The sequence below is a fragment of the Acipenser ruthenus genome, chromosome 31, assembly GCF_902713425.1.
Source record: "Acipenser ruthenus chromosome 31, fAciRut3.2 maternal haplotype, whole genome shotgun sequence".
Taxonomy (NCBI): Eukaryota; Metazoa; Chordata; class Actinopteri; order Acipenseriformes; family Acipenseridae; genus Acipenser; species Acipenser ruthenus.
Genome location: NC_081219.1, coordinates 11,741,671 through 11,763,049, shown reverse-complemented (window position 1 = coordinate 11,763,049; position 21,379 = coordinate 11,741,671). Strand labels below are relative to the sequence as shown.

General features: G+C 39.3%; 1 protein-coding gene across 1 annotated transcript in view; it reads left to right on the top strand.

The window, feature by feature from the left end:
- Nucleotides 1-2,768: 2,768 nt before the first annotated feature.
- Nucleotides 2,769-21,379, top strand: part of LOC117397022 (carboxyl-terminal PDZ ligand of neuronal nitric oxide synthase protein-like) — a 51,001-nt gene continuing 32,390 nt past the window's right edge. The window contains exons 1-2 of the mRNA XM_059005466.1: nt 2,769-3,414; nt 5,948-6,019. Of these exons, the coding sequence (XP_058861449.1) occupies nt 3,310-3,414; nt 5,948-6,019 (177 nt within the window). The 5' untranslated portion in view covers nt 2,769-3,309. The remainder of the gene's footprint in view (nt 3,415-5,947; nt 6,020-21,379) is intronic.

Below are 21,379 nucleotides of genomic sequence, written 5' to 3'. Positions count from 1 at the left end.
ATGTGCAAAAGCCGCATGCATGTCCGTGTTCAATTCATTCAAAGCTAGCTGTACTGGGACCGATATAATACATAAATACATTCTCATTAAGATAACTGAATTCATCAGCCAATCAATGGAAATACATGTAATAGGATGCATATCACAAGTTCTTACAAAAAACATGACAATCCAAGTTCTTCTTCCCTTAAAAATAAATAAAAATAAACAGCCCAGAACAGTCATTCCAGGTTATATAGGACAACATGAGGTTTTCCCTGATGTCTTATGGTTAAAAATAGAAATTTCAGTATTTCACCTTTAGATGGCATCAAATCATCTTTTGGAAAGGGGTATTATAGGCAATGAAACAAGAGCATAAATCTGCTATTTGCTGTGTGCAGTTTTGAAAGAAACACATGTTATAGTACACATGCATTTACAGTATATGATAGATAAAGTAAGCCATCAGTTTCCATGCCTTACAGGTCATCTCTAAATCTGCACTTCCCAGGTCGTTTAACCTGGAGGGTAAAATATTCTCCAACCCTTCCAAAGCCTCCATCAACCAGCTGTTTCAACTGACATCATGTGCGGAAGTGCAAGTACAACCTGAAAGTGGGGAATAGAAACTGAGAGCTTTCTTTAGCCTAGCATTGTACCATCTAAAAAGCTTAGAATGTTTGAGCTGCCAAATATTGTAACTGTGAAAAAAAAATAATCTTGAAATGAGAAATACTTGTCAATGCTAATGCAGCGAGTTAGCTATTCAGTTTGAACCCTTTCTTGCGTGGCGACCTCATATGAGGATGGATACACAAATTAAGTGTTTTTGGAGTGAATATGGAAAGAATGTGATTCGTTGATTGTTGGGAAAAAAAGATATACCCATACATTTTGGAGACATTAAGTTATTTTTCACGCAAGCTGAATTTATAGACCTGCTGGAGTCTGCAGAGCTTGCAAAATATTTGTGTGGCCACAGAAAAATGCTGCACTTAGTAAATGGGTTTTGCTTTAAACATTGAGCAAATAAACATTTTTCAAAATGCTGAATGTGGAATTAAAGTCGCCTATAATAACACATACATGATAACTCCCAGATGTTTTATTCAGTCTTACCCGCTTAGACTTAGCAACAGCAACAAACATTATAAGCTTTTTTTTTACTTAGTTTTTTTTTTCATGAATAATGCAGCTAATGAAGTTACCAAGCTAGAAATAAACAACAGACATTCATTTAGAGGCTTGTAAGTCCCATTTCTTATTTATTTTAGAATAAGTAATGCCTTTCAGAAAATATACTGCTAACAAGTCAGCCTTAGAATAACATGGTCTGTTACTATGTTTAAAACGTTTTCATTTTTTTATTTTAATTTTAATATGCTAACATTTTAAGTTGGCCTACCTTATCAAAGTTTGATACAAGGCAGGCTGGGCAACATTTTTTTTCCCACAATACACTGCTTCTTTTTCATTGATATTTCTTATCATGTCAAGAAAATGACACAAGCATGTGTGAAGAAGAAACTAGTGACTGACACCGGAAGGTGATGGCTGCAGAGGACTGTGACAACTAAAATCAATGTACTCAGTAACTCGAGCCCCAATGCGTGTGGTGATCATGCTGTGCTGTATCTGCCCAGTGCTTATGAACCCTTGTAAAACTGATGATGTACCTATGTACTGTTTATTAGGAAAACATCTCAGTTTCCACACACTATATATTTTTCATGGTAAATCACCTGTATATAAAGACCATGGAGTATATTTTTTTCTCAGGCAAATTGCCCCGCCATACTAAATGTATTACATGGGCAATTCGCCCACAGTGGAATATCCGGCCCCATTAGTCTATAAAGACTAGGGTTGTACTTTATATCTGATGTTGGGTTCTATACTTTGCATCAAAATTACTTTTTATTGTATAGGGCTTTCGATACAGCACTGCTGGCATGGCTTGTTATAGAGTCTCTAGTGGTAAATCAAGCAGCTGCATTACCCCATACATCACAAACAGCTTCACTGAAACAACTTTTTATGAGGTCTTGATTTGGCAGAGTGGGAGAATTCCATTTTGATTTAGCATTTGCCAGCTCTGCAAATCCTGAGTCAGATCAAATAAAAAAAAATAAAAGCTAGACAATGCATTTTGTAGGATTATAATAGAAAGATTCATTCTCACCAAACCTTTCAGTACATTTTTTTTTTCTGAATCAGAAGGGGTGTGTCCTGTATTGGGCCAAGTCTATTTACACAACTCCTATAAACACCCCTATTGTTCCATTGTATTGCGCTAATCCAACACCAAACCCTGATTTTATAAACGGGAATCCAATAACATGTTTTAACAGTTGACCCTGCAGTGTAAATAGCCTTTTCTAATCTATGTAGGTCAACGGTGGCACTGTAGCATCACGTGCGTCAAGCAATACAAGTATACATACACTTACTGTATTATTTAAATACGGTAGCCATTGTGTTACTTCACCGTTTTTAAGATTATCAGGAAACAATGTAAGTCTAATCAGTTAATAAAAAAGCACTGATTGAGATCGATCGACTAGAGCTGTAAACTGCTCTGAGGTTTGGTTCTGAAAAATCACGTTCCACACAGTAAAACCTGTTTCAGATTCAAAAAGTATTGCCTTTTTTTACGATTCACTTGTTAGCGGTGCACGCCTTCTGGTCTCGGCGGCACCACAGCACTGTACTGCTACCGACCTGCTGTAAGAATCAGTGATCCTGAAAGACTTGCAGTGTTTGTCTGTTTCAAACACGTGATCCAACTTCGCTCCAATGGGAAAAGATGCTGGCTCCGACAATAAATGATCTGTGTGTAATCACATTCAAAAACACACCAAACCCCCTGCCAAATACAGAAGAGGGGTCAGGGTTGCCAATCCGAAGAGAGGATACAAATATCTATTTTTTACTCAGTTCTGATACGTTGTTCACTTTTCATTCTTTGGACTTGTAAACTTAATTGCGCGAATTCAGTTTTTGCGGTTAGAAGCTGCAAGTTGTACAAAAGGACACGCTGGGTGGTGGTGAGGGAATCAGAAGAAAAAGAGGCGCCCAAATCAATCTTTTGTGGTGGTGTATGGATGGATCCTGGTTCTGTGCTAGCACTAGATCGCATCGCAATGGGCACAGACGCGTTAAACACGTTTCCGATGATCAGTCCTTTTATTGCACCAGGGAGTCGAGGATAAGAACGCGTTCGTATTAGCTGCTGTGATCCGTTTATTATTGTTTTTTTAACTCGTATTGCCACTGCCGATGTGCTGAGCGCGGTTCCGATTGAATGATACAGTTAGGACTGAAACAATGCCGGTTCAGAATAGATACAATCTGGTGGACGATGCTGGGGACTCGAGAGTTCCTTTGCATAACGAAGAGGCTTACCAACATGGGATCAATTTTCAGGCTAAGGTGAGGTTTAGATACAATTCTTTCCCTAAATGCACCCGGCGCTGTACCGCTGATGTCACTCAGACATTTTCAGTTTTTTTTTCTAAAGATTCCTTTGTTTATATTTGAATCAATGGTTGATACTTGTGGGAAACGAACACGATTTGCTTGGCACTACCCACAGGTAAACCACAGCCTGATTCATGACTGCATAGACCGGTCAACTGATACGCTGCTGTGTTTAAAATGGAATTAAGGTGTTGATGTTTGGAAAATACTGGCAACACAAATACATTGTGTCAGTTTTTACTCAGGGAAGTTGATGTGAATGTGACATTGTGTTTTTATTGCTGCTATAAATGGTTCTATTTCTGGCGATAAACAGAATGAAAAAAAAGGTTGTAACAAAATGACAAATTAAGCACACTGTATCTGGAATTAGGGTAAAGTGCAAATATTAATAGAGGGGAGAGAATATCAGGTGGCAGGGAGTGTGTAATTCTGTCTAGTCAATCTAATGGGAAATGCCTTATGAATCGCCATGAGATCCCAAATGGAACAACATCGTTAGCCTTACTATCATTTGTTGTTGATAACATTACTTTGTATGCTGCTGCACTATACGGTTTATTTACATGGGGCTATAATAGACCTGCGACAATACAGTAAAATAAATCTTGGTTTTGACTGCTTGTTGAATTGATACATTTCAGACATAAATGCATGAAAATGCATGTGGCAAAATAAGCTAAAAAAGAGGCTTACAGGTTTTACTATGTGCTTGTGGAAGCATTTAAATAAAGAAAATACGCTTTGCCACGAACAGATTACAGAGAGTTGTATAGTTTGTGTATTTTGTTAACTGTGCTTTAAATTGAAGATGTCATGTAAAACAGCGGCATGTATAGCCACTGGTAAGGATGGAAACTGTAATGCCCTATATCACAGCTCCCGAGTTTACAATGGGATACTAGGATTACATGCTAAGGATATAAGAGGTTTTGTGCATGTGCCAAAAAAAATTAAAGAAAACGCCAAACACTGACAATGGGACAGGACAACCATGAGACTTCAGTGTGACAAGTATACTTTCCAAAGTTGCCCATAGAGTCGTCATATTTTTAGTCTGTTCCATAACTAACATCAGCCAGTTGTGCAGTTTCGGACACACATCTTGGGTACTCCCAATCACACTGCCTGCCGTCAGCCCTCTATTAAAGGCTGTCAGATCTGAAACAGGGAGATGCAGGTTTCATGTATTACACAATACCTGTCGGGTAGGGCTTCCGTTTGCATAGCAAACTAATCAGTCATGCGAAGGACAGCCCATTGACACAACTCCCAGTTTATGAAAGAGATTTTTTTCTTGTTTGTATCACTATCAGGAATCATTTAAGAGGCATGCCGGGTAAGCCTTGGAAACAGCCATTCAATTAGTTTTTGTCTCGGTTGATCTCGTGGGTGAGACGTGGAGGTGAACGGTTTCCAGTCTCATTTCACCGCTGCTAAGGAGCTCAGACACAGGTCTTGCATGCACCTTTGCTGTTTTTCTGCTAGTCCTGAAACAGTGGCCAAAAAAATAATGCTGTGAACTTAGCATTGATGTCAGTGCTTTGTGAGTATTGTGCTCTGGGCTGTGCCAATAGAAAGTGTTCCTAGTATGAATAAAGTACCATAATAAACACAGAAAACAACATGCCGGTTTTGTGTTTTTATAAAAATGTTTTTTTTTAGAAGAGATGTTCTCTGTTGTAAACAGGGTTGGGGTCAAATCCTGTTTTTCAATTTCAATTCCCAATTCCATTCCAACACATCATTGATCAAAATTGCAATCAGCAATATTCTGTCAAAATGAGCTTCTCACAGTGGCAACAAATTACTTCAATTGAAGTCACAGTTAGTCAATTAAATTGGCTTCAAATGAAAGCCGTTATTATTGTGCATCTAAAATATAAATTCCGTTTCCTTCAAAGGAATTGGAATTGATTTTATAAAGGAATTGGAATTGGAATTGATTTTATAAAGGAATTGGAATTGGAATTGATTTTATAAAGGAATTGGAATTGATTTTATAAAGGAATTGGAATTGGAATGGATTTTATAAAGGAATTGGAATTGATTTTATAAAGGAATTGGAATTGGAATTGATTTCATAAAGGAATTGGAATTGGAATTGATTTTATAAAGGAATTGGAATTGGAATTGAAAAACAGGAATGGATCCCAACCCTGCTTGTAAAATGCGTTCAAGTTTTTTCAAGTCACTCATATCATGTCCCTATAATCATTATCACGTCTGTTGCATTTTCACAAAACAGCCTGTAACGTGACACAAAATGAGACACAAGTCCATAACCCATTTGAAAATCAGTAGGCTCATCATTTGAGACACATTCTTTACCACCGTCAACATTGCTGTTATAACCTGAGTACATTGTCAGAAAACAAGCTGAAACTTGGTAGAAAGCCAAATGGATTGGAAGTTTCTAAGTGGGTCAAAATCTGAAAAGGTGCCGTTGCCCGTCATCAATAACCCTGATCTGTTTGATTTGCAGTACGTCGGGAGCCTGGATGTGCCAAGGCCAAACAGCCGTGTGGAAATCGTGGCTGCAATGAGAAGGATCAGGGTAAGCTGACATGAGAAAATAATTAAGCGCTATGCTTTCATTTGATCTTTTCGACTTGCATCACTCTGGAAACCATAAATATCAGAGTACTCTGTAATTCAAATCTGTACAAGCAATGTGTTTGATCCCGTGCACAGCAAATCTTTTATTGATGCATTCCACTGGAACAGCATTACATATTTTAGTATTGGTGTCATTTTACTATCTTCATGTGCACTCTGTATACACTTCATGGCCATTTTATTAGAACACATCTACCCATTTGGATTAGGCATCGCCCTAGAAGGCTGAACAAATGCTGTGTTTTACTTGCGCCTCGTTGCGGATCACGTCCACCCGACAATGCTGCACTTGTGCCCTGATGGCAATGGCTGCTTTCAAGAGGATAATGCACTCCCCGACCGTGCCATAACGGTGCACAAATGTTTTGAGGAGCGTCCTGGAGACTTTGGGCATCTTCCATGCCCACCTCAATCCCTGGATCTCTCTGCACCAGTTGGAGTAAGATTTCTCGAGAAACCTTCCAACACGCTGTCTATGCTACGATGTGTCAAGGCTGATATTAGACACAGTTCCTAATAAAGTGACCAGACAGTGCCTATCCAGTGTCCCAATACTTCTTGTTTATACAAAGAAACAACTGTTATTGGCAGTGCCCGACATATTTTATTTATTTTCAGGTACGGTACAGTTATAGTTCACCTTTAAAGCCAAACATGGCACAAAACTCATAACAATTAGAAACAAGGAAGTCTGAGTAAAGGGGAAATTCCAAATAAACATGCTTGTCCTCATACTGTTTTGAACCGCTGGAAGGCCGGGATCACAAGGCCATAGGTGTGGTCAAGGTGTGTACCTGGTGATTAAAACAGGAGTCAGAGACAGTCTCCAACTCATTTCAACTATGAGCAAGAGGTCACTGAAGTTGACTCAGGAATTATGTGAGGATGTGGTTGGAAGGCATAAGAAGAGGCAGTCACGGCAGACTGGCAGTGATGCAGTAACAGGCACAGTTTACAGAAGCACAAAGCAAAATATGAAGGTGCAGTCACAATAGTGATTAATTCAAGAAACACGGCTAATAGTTCCGTACAATGCCAACAAGTGCCAGCATGACTTGGTATACCTCCAGAGATAAAATGGAACTGCACACAAACAGGCTGCGGCCTGCATTAATACTCTATTGCTTTTTTTTCTCTTTAATTTAAATGTACTGATCGAGATGGCCCAATAGCTAAATTAATTGTTCAGAGATAGTGTTTATTCTTCCTAATACATGTATATGTAAGGCCTATATATAAAACTACTATATTTGCGCGTCCGCAACAGTATATTGTTCCTTCAATTGGTCCATGCAAATACCTTTCCGGCTTCCTAAAATAACTTTCCCTCTGCAGGTACATTTTTTTCAGGGGAGGTTGGTTTCATCTGCAGCTCATTTATGTTTCAAGTTGTATGCTCTTTTGAATGAAGCTGTTTTAATAACAATTGCAGCTGTCTATTCTACTATTCTGGCAGATTTAAAAATAGCCTGCGTCAGGTCTTGCTATATAAAGGGGCTCTCTGGAGGAATGGCGGTTATAGGCTCTGAGATACTTGGGCGCCGCTAAGGGACTCATCTAAATGAGGCTACTAGAACAGGCTGTATACAAAACCACTCTGTGCCCTTGTTGAGATGAATTCATCACCCGTGCTGAGTTTCGACTGCAGGCAAGTTATCCATGTCTTATATTTACAGTGACACAGGCAAGTTGACCACACTGGGGTAACAAAATATCCTCATATCTTTATCGGGCATTGCTGTACAACATGTGCTACTGTTCATTTGGAAAGTAGCCTCGTTTTTGGAAATTAGCCATTTTTTTGGTGATTCGCCCCATTTTTGGAATCGATAGCCCCTTTTTTGGTAAGCAACCTCATATTTAGACTCGAGAGCCCCTTTTTTGGAAAGTAAATTAAAAAAAAAGATAACCATTTGCTTAAAGACATTGCCACAATTCCTTAATTTTATTATTTATTAATTAATTCATTTACTTTAACTCGGATGAAGCCCAAAATACAATGCTTAAAGTTAATTTCCTGTGTTACAGGTAATAGGACCCCACCTGTACCTTACATACATTGTTTGCTGCCCACAGAAAATGTCTGCTTCTCATTACCATGATACTAATGAATACAGTGCTGGTTCATCAATAAAGACTGACCCATGGGTGATACAAAACAAGTACCTGGGGTTCTTGGAATCCCTTCGGTTCACTTTGATGTCGTCTACATCATGTTTTCCAGGTGCTGACATGTACTGTATACACCCCCTTTTTGTTATCGAGTTTCCCTTCCCATTAAAGGCGAGTCCTGAGTCAGTGCCAAACAAACATAAGCAACATTTGAAAAAAAAAAAATGCTTTTATTACATGCCAGTGGGCTTTCCATTTAGAATAAAACACATAAGCCTTAATAACCTTCTGTACATAAGAGCTCATCCGGTCAGTATCTCTGCAACGCATTCAGCCTAGGGGAAATGAAAGGACTACTGTTTATCCCACAGGAAAAAACTAGCAGTGCTACAAAAATAAAAACTACAGTCCAAGCCTCCTAACACACCCATAACCTAAACTCAATCATTAGATCTTCAGTAGCACTAAAGTTGAAATGTGAGCTGTCTTTGTTGTTGGCAGTCTCCTGGAACAGAAGGAATTACTGTATACAATAAAAGGAAGTCACTGAGTCTGTTGTAGAACAGGTGCTCTTCAGTGCAGGACTTTCCTGTATAAATAATTATTTATTAACTTATCTCAGTATATTAGTGTCTTGGCTTTGTCTGACACATTTACTTACTCCTATGATCTATAACGTCTGGTAACTACCTCTGTGATGTGTTGTCTTAGTGCTTGAGTCATGTATTCTTTGGATCACTTTGAAAGTCATACGGAAACCCCCTTTAGGTCTGTTTACAGTGTACTTTATAAATGGTGTAATGTCAAGTCACAGGTGTGAACTGGCTGCAGTGCATTTGGATGTGTGCCAAGTTGCCAGCTAAGTGCTTTGCAGTTCTGTTGTGAGGAGGTCTGAAGGCAGATATCGGGTGAAGTGCATTTGGCCCTATGGCAGGAGCAGGTGATAAAACGGCTACAAAAAGTTGCCAAAAAACACATTTGGTTGGGTTGATTTGTTGGTTGCCAATTATGGGGTGCAACCCCAAGTGATAAATTCCCCCATAAGGGTGGAGGTGAATTGCATGAGTATTATGAGATCGAATCTTTAAATAAAGAAATCGGAACATCTTAATACATTTGTTATAAAAGTAAATTGCCTGCCTCTCATGATGTCCCAATACTTGTTGGAGAGTATACGTGTACTCCAGATGTAGCAGACTTTTCTAGGGCTGATTTCAGTGCATTATTTTGTCCAGAGAGCTGCTCTAATGGAACTCATTTTATTTGAGTCATTTCTGTGCTGGTGGGCATGGGGCTGGTATAAGAATTGTGAGTGCTTTTTCCAATTTATTTTCCATTCTGGGTGAAATTAGGTGTGTAATTTATTTCCTGTGACACTGGCAAGTGTGTTTGGTTTTGAAGGAGGGCTGTTGCTGTTGCTGCTGCAGTAGCATAGCTTAGAAAGGTAACCCTAATGGAAGGAGTAGTACATTATCATAACCAAGTTCGCCCCTTCGTTGCACAGCCCTGGTTAATCATATACTGCAGAGCTCTGTTCCCTGTCAGGGGGAAATGGCTTCTCTCAGTAGAATAATATTCCTTCGTACTGTATGTGGAATATACAGGATTGTTTTCTCTAAAACTGAATGCACAATTATTCTGTGTTGGGCTTTTTGTACCTTCTTTTCATTTTTAATCTTTTATGAGAATGAGCTTCTGAGTTTTAAAACTATCCGAAGTCTGTTTTAGAATAAAATACAGTTTGTTAGTCTGCTGTTTTAGACGTTGCTGGCGTCTTTAACACAAGAAGAGTGTAATTTCAAAAATGTTTTATCAAACGTGATTTATTTCATTAAAACAGCACCTTGAAAAAACATTCTGTTTTTGTGTAGTTGCCAGGAGCCGCAGTGCTGCGGGGATTACTCTTGACATTGCATCAGAAACCCATGAGAATGTCCCTGGAGTCATTAGGAATGATTGAAAGCACTCTGAATCGTACAAATGACTGGGATGTGATCGTGGAAGAATTTCGATCTAGTAGCACGAATGCTGAACCTCATATCCACAGGCGTACCAACAGGGAGTTTATCTTCAAACGTTCTGGGGGTGTTGTGTTAGAATAAGCTTCACAAGACTAGAAGGAAACTTAAGTCAACAATAGAGCTGCCGTCAGTGACCCTAAATAATGCAATGCAATAGGGCCGATCATTGCAGGCTAATGTTTTGCAACTTGCAGTACATTGCTTCTCTGAACCAGATCATTCCGCATGCACGGTGCTGTGCTAATCAAAAGTAATTAATTGCATTGTGAAAGTGCATCGATTTGAAATCTGACAGCTCTGGAAACAATCGGGATGCATGGATGAGTTGCTGTTTATCCATGTTTCTCAACATTTTATAATGAAGTGTTTAAACAATGTTATACTCGTGGAATTGACTGTCCCACTTACAGTACTTCTTTAGGGATTCAAAGTCTGTATATCCTACCATATACCCGACATCATAGGTTATATAGGCTTTTAAAGTAAAGCCCATTTCTGTATCCGGTATGAATGATCCAGTGCTTATTCACCCTTGTATATTATTTTTTAAATCCAGCCTCACAAGACAGGATTTTTTGATATGCAGTGCATTACATGTTGCAGGACAGGAAAAAAAGTGTTTTGTACAAGAAACTAAATCTAGTTACTGTACCTAAAAAAAAGTAGTTTTTCTCATTTCAAAAATTGTTGGGTTAATAATAATAATAAATAATAATACACATCTTGTACTTGATTGAGTCCTGTACCAGTACTTGGATTCGACATTCATCTGTGCTTGATCGAAGATACATTTGTGTAAACTGGCAATGTTGTGTTGAAACACGCTGTTCATTTTTTGTCTCTTGTCCCATTTTTTAAAACTCAAAACCCGCAGCGTTCTTCTTCCAGCTCAGCTGTTTTTTATTTTTTATCTGATGAAGTGTCCATATGGCTGCTGTTTTAATGTTGAGAAATTTACTGAGCACATTGAAGTTTATCACCAGGCTTGATGCTTGATAATTTATAGGCTGCTGCTTCTTCAATTGCTAGCGCAGTCCAGACTTCAGTTCCAGCTGAGCGGCAGGTCTGCAGGTAGATTTCTGTGAAATGAATCACCAATTCTGATTTGCATTTCCTCAGAGAGAACATGAAGTAGGTCTGTGTTTGGGGCTTCTGCTTGGTTTATTTTCATTATTTTCCAGTAATCCTGGGTGGACAGCAGTGCCATCAGCGTACGGTAGGTCAGTCAGTATTGTCAAGGGCTACAAATCTGTGGCTTGTGAATTCACTGTAATCATGAAAAAAAGTCTCATGTGTGTTAGTTTCTTTGAATGCAAAGCAGATTACATTATATAAATACTGGTGCTTGAATGGATGCTTGATTATTCATTCATTTCCTGAAGGCAGCGGTTGTTTTGTTTTGCAGTAAGTAACCTTGGGACTGTGTCTGCTCGAACCACTCCTTTCTCACGTTCCATTTTCAAATGCAAATAGGGGAGCAGCAGATCAGGCCAATGGTCTACTGGCAGAATTCGTGAGTGGGAAGGAAAGGAGGTGAAAGATGCCTGGAGGGTTAATTTAGGACACATTCCTTAGTGAATTAATTGCAAAAGTAAAGTGCATAGATCCATAGGCAGGACAGTCACACACTGTTACCCTCCAAGTATTGTGTCGGAGTGCAATATAACAGTGCTAGCAGTTAACCCTGCCTTTTAGCATATATTATCCCATGGTTGATCATCTTTTACTATGCTTTACTACCTTCTGCATTTATCTTGGTACTCTATACTGTGTACTTCACTTTTATAAATTATTACTGGTTTGTCATTTTTACTACTTGATACTGGATCTTGTTCTGTTTTAACCAACATATAAAGTGCTTTGAGATACTATGATATGAAAGGCACTATATCAATAAATTGAAATTCAAAGAAATTGCAGTTGCAGGGTCTGTTATAGTATACAGCTATTAAGAATCTCTCATGCTAACATCTTCACTTTGAATCCAGTTTCTAAAAGAAAAATCATGCCTCTGCCTTGGGGAAAATGCGTTATTCTAGTTCGTACAAATACAACTAAACTATCTGAAACCAAGGGCTCCCTGCTGCTGGAACTTCGTGCCAGAACACACTGGAAAAGTGATGACTTTCTTATGCTGATAACGAAGACAGAAGGAGCGCTCGGATGTCTACAAGGTCAAAATACTGAACAAGACCGGGTTTAAGGCTCCTGCATTTGCATGGTTGTTCATCAGTTATAATACTGCAAGAGACGAAGATAATCTGGAACAAATTGTTGAAAAATTTCAAAACCCAATAGGAAGCCTGTGATTCCAGGCAGGAACATAAAGGAGTCTTTGTTTCATTGTACTGACGGCAGATGTAGCATCCAGCCATTGCTAACATTGCTTTTGGATATACGCCGCAACCCATTCGATTGCATTGCCAAGTGGTTGATGGAGCGAGTATTTGATAAGTCCAACTTTTTGAAAAAGAGAAAAACTTGATAGGAGTTGGCAGGTTCTTTCTTGGATACAGAAGCACAGGGAGCAAAATGAGACTCGTATTGCATAGCAGTTTCACACATGCCAGGTTTTAATACACGCTTGATTAGCCACAGTGTATAGGTAACAAGCTCAGGTGTGTATTTATACCCAAAGTAAAACCAGGAATGGATCAAACTGCTATGCAATGGGTCTGTGGAAGCACCTGAGTGCCCACTTTACCAGTCATGTGAGGAACAGCACTGTGATTCCTATTGCATGGGTTTCCATTGTTTTGTCCAGCTCTGTATGTCTATATTTCCTTGAGGCTAATGTCTTGACGCACATAATCTTTATACTAAGATTCTACTGTATGTTGGAGACAATTTCACGTACATCTGTTTCCCTAAAGCAACACTTGCCCTAATCCAATGTGAATGTTTTTAACGGATGACCAGCAGAGAAAGGCTCTTTGTGTTTATTGCAGTGTCCAATTCCTTTTTAATGAAAATCCTTGCTGCCCTTTTGCTCAGTACAAGGTGTTGACCTGTAGAGTGCTGTGGTATCGTAACAGCCAGAGACAGGTTGATTTAAAGACTCCAGGGGCCCGCGTGTCAGCTGAGATTTACTGGTGAGGCCTTTCTGTGTAATTAAAAGCAGTGTGAGCTCCAGTTGAGGTGTCCTTCATTACTAAAATGTATGTCTTAAAGAGCAGCTTTTTCCGGGTATGAAATATCACAGGAACTTAACAACTTCTTGCTGTTTGGAATCAGTGTATCATTTTCTGTCTTTAAAAAAAAAAACAGCTGTGGCCTCTGTAGAGCTCTCCAACATGTCTTATCCCATCGTACAGCTGATACCCAATTAATTTGTCCTGTAAGAAAAAACACATTTGTTCTGTGGTATTTCCTACTGATGTAATTCTTATTAGAGGCAGAGAGTTGTAGAGACTATGCATTGAGAGAGAAAACGTGTTTGAGAGCTCTATTAACACCACAGAGGTGCTTTAAATGTCAGAGGTTTTAAAAGCCACCATGATGTGACGACTGGAACAGAAAATAGTATACAAAGTGAATCTAAACAAGAAAAAAGACATTAAGTTAAGCTTTGAGCCTTCAGTCTGGAATACAGAGAGTTGGACGTAATCAGAGCCCTTATCTCCCCCCCCCCCCCCTCCGCTCTTGTCCCAGTTGAACTCCCTTTGATTGACCTTTTAAGAAGGTAGAATCCCCAGGATCCAATCTTCTTTCTCTCAGCAGGGAGGAAAGGGAAAAATGTCTCTTCAAGAATCTTCACAGATCCATGCGACCACCGCAGTGAACCAGAGGGGCCTATTCATAAAGCTTTAACTCAGGATTTTAATAAAAATAATCTGCTTTTTAACTGTTAAATGTTTTCAATGAAGTATGCAACTTTACAGAAGAGGCTGAGGCATATAAAATGTTAATACAGTTCCTTCAAAACAGTAAAGGTTTTATTATACACTTCTGTATTTCCCAGGGTTTCATTGTAACAGTCTTGAATACTGTCCATTTGTCTATTTTGCACAGTTTTCTTGAACCTGTATAATGCCGGTAGGTATAGTATAGCTTCCCTCTGACTTCAAGCACTGCTTGAGCAGTGGCTAGTTAAGTAGCTGTTTCAGACCCAAGGGAATATGAACGGCTTTTAATTTCCCTTAGTGTGAAGCTATATAGTGTGCGGCATAGATTGCCAGAGAGAGGAAATGGGTCTGTCATTCTGCAGTGACAATTTAGTGCGCATAAAAAAACATTCAGAAACAGTTTAGACCTACTATGTACTGTACTCACCTGACCTAATCATACTACAGTAGTCTCCCGCGTATAGGAACACCTCCTAAGAGAACAGTTCGCCTAAGGGAGCACCCTTGTGGTGAAACTGATTTCTCCCATTGTAAATGCTCTGGCTAAAGGAACAGGAACTTGGCTTAAAAGAACACCTTCTGGCACTGATAGCGATTTGTTGACAATGGATACAGTACTGTTTTGTAACGTGATAACTCATCATCAAACTTAAATTAAAATGTTTTATTCAGTCTTTTCAAAAGTGACTTGTCATCGCGATGTGTCTTGAGGCACACTGATTGGTTTATGAAATCTTTCCAGAATCGCTGTCATATCATTGACTCGTTTTGTATTCTGATTTCCACGAGTGCACCTCACCCCTACAAAGTGACATGTAAACAAAATGGCGAAACGTGACTCTTTCTCTTGCTACAAAAACTTGGAAATTGTTTGAGTGCTTGAAAAAAATATGAATCAGACACAAGTCGGCCAAGCAATTTGGCGTTTCCCGTTCTGGTGAGTTGCTTCACCATTCTGGTAAATAATTTTGTGCGTGTCTTGAATATTGCTCCTTTACATGTATTCATAATTAATCTAGAGCTGCTGCTGCATTTTTTTAATGTGTGTAGGGGTGCTGTGTTAATTTAGTTTGACAGTTAGTTTATTTTTTAACGTGTGTAGGGGTGCTGTGTTAATTCAGTTTGACAGTTAGTTTATTAACATACACTTGCCTGTTGCTTTTCTCTTACTTATTCAGTTCATTTGATATGTTTATGCACGTGCGTCATGACCGGTAATAAATATGTATTTATTTATTGATTCATGCTGTGTCTGGTGGCCAACTCCATTTTGGAGAACACTTTGGCTAAGAGAACACTTTGCTTGCTTCCCAGGATGTTCTCTTAGCAGGGTGTTCTCTTAGCATGTTAAATACCTACTGCAGTAAACTGAGCAAATACTGTGTTCAAACTGGAGACTCTGCGCACCGCCAGCGAGTGTCTTAACCACAATGCAAAATGGAAGCTTCTTGTGTGGCGTGTAATGATCCCAGCTTTATTAAATCGGAAAGGTTTTTTTTCAGTTTTAATTTACCTTTATGTTTTCTTACTTTCAACCATTCAAGGGCCAGGTGGAATATCCAGTACAGTATCCGCGACGCAGTGTTACTGAGTGGGTAAAGTAAGTAAATGAATCAAGAAGGTTCTGGGTACATCAAGCAGCTTCCAGGACAGAACTTAATGGAGGAGCACAATAAATAAACTGAGATTGGATACTCCCTAAATCTCCATGACGATGATGAATACTATTTCTAAAATACATTCCATCTGGCTTGGGTTTACCAGAACTGCAACGTCGCATTTATTGCATTTCTATTTTAATGTTTTAATTACATAGTTTTGCCGTAGGGGGCTTTACTCTTTTTTAAAATTGATGGTTTTGAAGATGAAAGTACACAAGCACAGCACCACATTTATGGCAACTATCTTAAAAGTGGAAACTTTGAAAATGTTTGCGCAGAAAAGTAACACAGGCTGCCTTTACTGTAATGCTTCTTGTAAATTATACCGGGTGATTAATAATTCACATAACATTACTGTTTTGCATTGTTTTTCAATTCTGCCTTAATGTCGACATTATTGAAAATCCTCTCGTGGCCAAATTGTGCATCACAGAGCATCTCTGTCATAGACATTTTTCCTTTACATATCATCCTCCACGTCCCCATCAGTTTTTCACAATGCTCCTACAGTGTTGCTTGAGTTATGAATCTCCATATATTTTCACATGGATGAAATCCTTTCGATATGGTCTTCCTAGATTGGTAATCTGCCGGTAACCATTAAAAATATTTGTGAAGCTAATTTGAGGTAGGCAGTCTATCCATTATCACTGTAGATGAGAAACTTGCTGGGGGCTCAATTCAATCCAGCTGTCTTGCTGTTCAGTGTTTGGTTTCTCTTTGAATTCCGCAGTGTCTGGACTGTAAATCTCAACCAGTTTAGAAATTCCTCTGGCGGTTGCTTTGCTGTCGTTGGGGTCAAATTGCTGATTGATGCAACTTTTAAAAATCTGTATGGAAACCTTTGGTCATTTCTACAGTTCTGACCACGACTGAATTTCTTATGCCCAAATCAAGTAATACTTACTGCAACTGCTGCAGAACACGGCAGTTTAATGAGTTTCAGATCTTGAATGTCAGAAACGAAATGCTAGATCAGTGGTAGATCTTTCATCTATTCCATCCTGGACTTGTGCCTGTCATGCCCTTAAATACTGAATTGAGCAGTCCAGAGGCTTGCTACAATTCTTTAATTGAACCTAGGAATTAATTCAAGTATTTAAGGGCCTGGTTGGAACGCACTGAAAGAGCCTGCTCTAGATGGTCTTGTTTAATTCCACCGTGAATATTATAGTTCAGATCTTACTAGAGTCTGTAAAGTAAGGGTCAGACCTTTTATTTCAGTAGACTGGCCAGCCAATATATTTGACTGCAATCCTTTTTCTCAGTCGTGCTATTCACCCGACCCTCCAGCTTTTGTCAGTCTGCACTGGCCTGCTTTTTAAGCCAGGGATATCACAAGTAATTTTCTGCTTTGTACATCGGTGAAAGGCAAGTGTCTCCAGGGCTAGCTGTCAAAGTCGTGTGGCACTGCACAGAGTTGAGCTCAACACCTGGTCAGTAGAAGCCGTTATACATTTGTCAGTGTGCTTTTTCCCTTGACTCTAACAGTTGGCCATTTCCTATGGCTGAGAACGTATGCATTTTCAACAGAACCTTTGGCTGTGTTTTTTTGAAAGTCACTTTTTATCACCATTTATTTAATTTTGATGCTGCTTGTCAGTTTAATTGAAAACGTATCTGCATTATCTGGAATGAGCATTGTCTTTGCTCGTTACAATAATAAACCGTTTTAATTTAAAACCAGCAACTCTTCTAGCCATTTTCAGCATCAATGCAACATAACTTGTGTGCTGTGTAACCCTGAAGAAAACTAGGCAACTATAAGAAAATCAAATCAATACTAGCAATGCCCTTGTAGGGAAAGACTTTGAGTCCAAACGTCAGTCTTTGAATTTGTTTCTAACTGCAGCACTATTGAGTGTTTAGTAATTATGGATGATAGCAATGGCAGCACATATTGCATAGTGGTCCTGATACAGTAGCATATTGGTACTGATAAGGATTACCAGTGTGGCACCATTGTTCTGTAAATATAGTAATATGATACCACTGTGGTACTGTTACCATCCTCCAGAACCATTGGCTCATACTATCTACCCTTGTGCTACCCCTCAATACAGAACCTGTACAAGGGCATTTTACTAGCACAGCAATAACACTGGGGACAACTGTATACAGTATGTCCTGCGCACTGTATGTCCAGAAAGATAGTCTATACAAACAATGAAATGCAATCCTCCAACCCAGACGGGACAGACCAGCAAACCTCCAAACAAAGCAGATTTGTTTTTATATTTATAGGAGGCTGAGTGGTCCAGTGGTTAAAGAAAAGGGCTTATAACCAGGAGGTCCCCAGTTCAAATCCCACCTCAGCCACTGACTCATTGTGTGACCCTGAGCAAGTCACTTAACCTCCTTGTGCTGCGTTTTTCGGGTGAGACGTAGTTGTAAGTGACTCTGCAGCTGATGCATAGTTCACACATCCTAGTCTCTGTAAGTCGCCTTGGATAAAGGCGTCTACTAAATAAACAAATAATAATAAATAAACAAATAATAATATACAGTAGTGTGCAAATGTATCAGAACACCCCCTTGCGTCTCTTGTTTTGACTTGTTGTGCATATGAAATCAAAGCGCCGTAACTGAAAATCTTGGAAAATTGTCAAAATGAGTGATTGTCTAATTTAATTGATGACTTGAATTGGCCACACATGCAATTCATTTATAATTAGTAAGAGAAAAGGAACACAGCCACAAATGGTAAAATGCATGGGACTTTCTAGAAGTTGTATACAGAGCCTAATTAAAGCAACTGTCACCCCCTGAGGTTTTCATGCAGGTAGGTATGTAGAGGATATAAAGGACAGATCTTGAGGTGTTCTGATACATGTGCACACTGCTGATAGTCGTCTTTCCCTCCTCCATTCTGATGTTCCCTTTTCTTGCGAACAGAAAACACGCTGCCTCCGGGCAGTGCTCTGGCTTGTTTCCCAGCTGGCAGGCTCTCTTGGCACTCAGTTAAGCTGAAGATTGGCCCAAATTTCCTCCAGGACTGGCAGACTTGTGCAAGACTTCTCACCCCTGCATTTAATATTTGGTGTTTATCTTTCTGTTCGGACGGCTGAATTCTTGTTAAAGTCAGACTACTATGTCAGCACAAAGCGCTCATATTGTACTGCCTGTCTTTCAAAGGTATTTCTCTTTAACCTTTCCCCCCTTCTCTCTCTCTCTCTGTCGACTCAATCTGGCACCAAACAAGTAGCCAGAAATGGAGTTTGCTTCTTCTGAAAAGTGATTAAAATGGAATTCAAGTCTGGATGCAGGGATCGCTTCATCAGAGGCTCACCAGCTTAAAGTCAGAACAGCAAGGTCACTTTAAATCTGCCTGAGGCCATTTCATTAGGACAGTATAAAGGTGTTTTCAGGAATCTATTCGTGGTAGAGCTGAACAGCGAGAATCGACTTTACATGAAATCTTACATAATTCTTTTGAGTGCAGTGAACCATTCGCAGGCAATTCATTCTATAAGTGTCATTATATTTGTATTGCAGTCCTTGAGGTGCCAATCAAGGATTTCAAATCAATGTTCTTGCCTGTTGTTAGGCCCTTGCTGTTGTGTCAAATCTGTTCAGTCCCTACCTGTGCAATTGCCAAATGCTCGCTGGTAAATCCATCTTTGTTACATATGTGAGCAGGAGGATGATGGGAAATGTAGTTCTGAGAGGTCCATGCGAGTACATAGGAAGCCATCTTGAGGCAGGGAATGCAATTCAAAAGTTTAAAAAAAGTGGTCGAAATGTAAAAAAAATAAATAAAAACAATACACACACCTTACGTAAACAGTTGTAGCAACACATGGGAACATGTAACACAATAAAATAAAAAGGTCCTTATGTGTCCTTTACGTTTCCAGTACTTTTCCCATGTGCATGCATATCAGATATTATTTAAATTGCGTTGGTCATCTGTGATTTAGTCATGTTTGTCCCATGCTATTCCACCAAAAACTTTCTGCAATGGATAAAGCCACCTGATTTTAATAAAAATGACTAATATTAAAAGCAGACCAGATCAAAACGCATGGAGCCTAACTCGGTTAAACAGGAGGTAATCTCCTTCTTAAATTGAATGTCAGGCTTCTGTAAACACAAGACCCACGCCAAGCCATTCTTCAAGACTGCCGTCAAGCGAGAGCCAGCCCTAGTCCTCCTGGTTGTAAATCGTCCAGTTGCCTGTCAACGCAGGAATTATCCCCAAATCCCTCCTGTCGGTTTGCAATGTATTCCTCACACACACTTGTGAGGGTAGAGATTCGACTGCAGCGCTTACGACACTGCTTGTTCGCAGCTTCATGGCCGTATCGTATGCATTGATCTATTAGCTTTGCCATTCAACCAGAATGAAACACCCCTCCCAATTAGTTTTAGTACTTGGGTGCAAACCTGCTGATTACATTTGTTTGCAAAAGCACTAAAGTAAGAAGTAGGAATTCTCTTTTTAATTGATCTGTGTTGATGGAGGAGGTGGCAACTGTTTAAACGTGATGCCCTTGTGTCAAATTGACACTTGAACCAATTTCACAGACAAACACTTCCTATGCATAATTAATTTGAGTATGTAATTAAAACCATGATGTACATTTCTCGTCAAATAAAAGTTCATGCATGGTTCTCCTTTATTAGATTTGTCTGAGCATGCAAAGAAATCTGCTCATTTATGACAAATGCAGACACCAAAAACCTTCTGCAGCCTGAGCAGTTTTGAGTCTCGGGTCTACCATCCAGTTACCCAAGATATTATTCCGTGCACATACAGTACGTGAAACAGCCACGTTGAAAGTTGTACAGTAGTTGACAATTGCAGTGGACATTTGAAAATTGCTTATGACTTTTTCTGTAGGAGTACCCTTGTATGTCAGTGATAGTCCCTTTATGCATGCCTCTTCCTCACTTGTTTTTAAGAGACTTGGCGTCCTGCCTGCATTCGATTTTAATTGGCATTCAGGAGTGCTTCCTGACAGATGTAGCATCAGGTCCCTCTTTGATGTGATCTGCCGGGCTGTAGCAAAGATTTCAGCTTGCAAGTTGTCAGTTTTGTCGGTTTAGAAATCCGCCTTTATCCGCTGAGACCGGACCCGTTCCTCTTTATTTTCTCTGGTGCAGATTCTTTGTGCGATACCTTTTTCAGGACGTGTGGGGTTGGCGTTGATCTCTTTTTATTTTGCTTGACAAAAAGGAAAAAAAAAGAAAGCTGTACCTAGTTCTGTAGGACTGTTAGACAAGAGAAGACATTTTTTTTTTTTTTACTTTTACTTGCTATAATTGTCCTCCTAGTATCACTCAGAATAATAAAAATGGTTGTTACACTCTAGAGAAGTCATGTCTGACAAATACAAATACATCATTTCAAGGTTATATACAGTTCTCTTTGTAAAAACAGTTGCAGGGAGTAATAATAATATCAAACAAGGGGTGCTCAAACAATGTGCACACTACTGTAAGTCATGGTGCTGACACATAGTCATAGTGTCATTAAAAGTCTTTAAGAGCATGGTGGTACTAATGTTACATTTCTTTGATTTTTGATACAGCATTTGGGTGAAAATGGGTGAATCTGTGTTTTATATGTTTATATTTTGTATTGTTTTCTCCGTTTTTGCTTTCCGGCTATTGCAAAACCGATTTCTTCCTGATAGGTCTGTCAGGAAACCGCTCG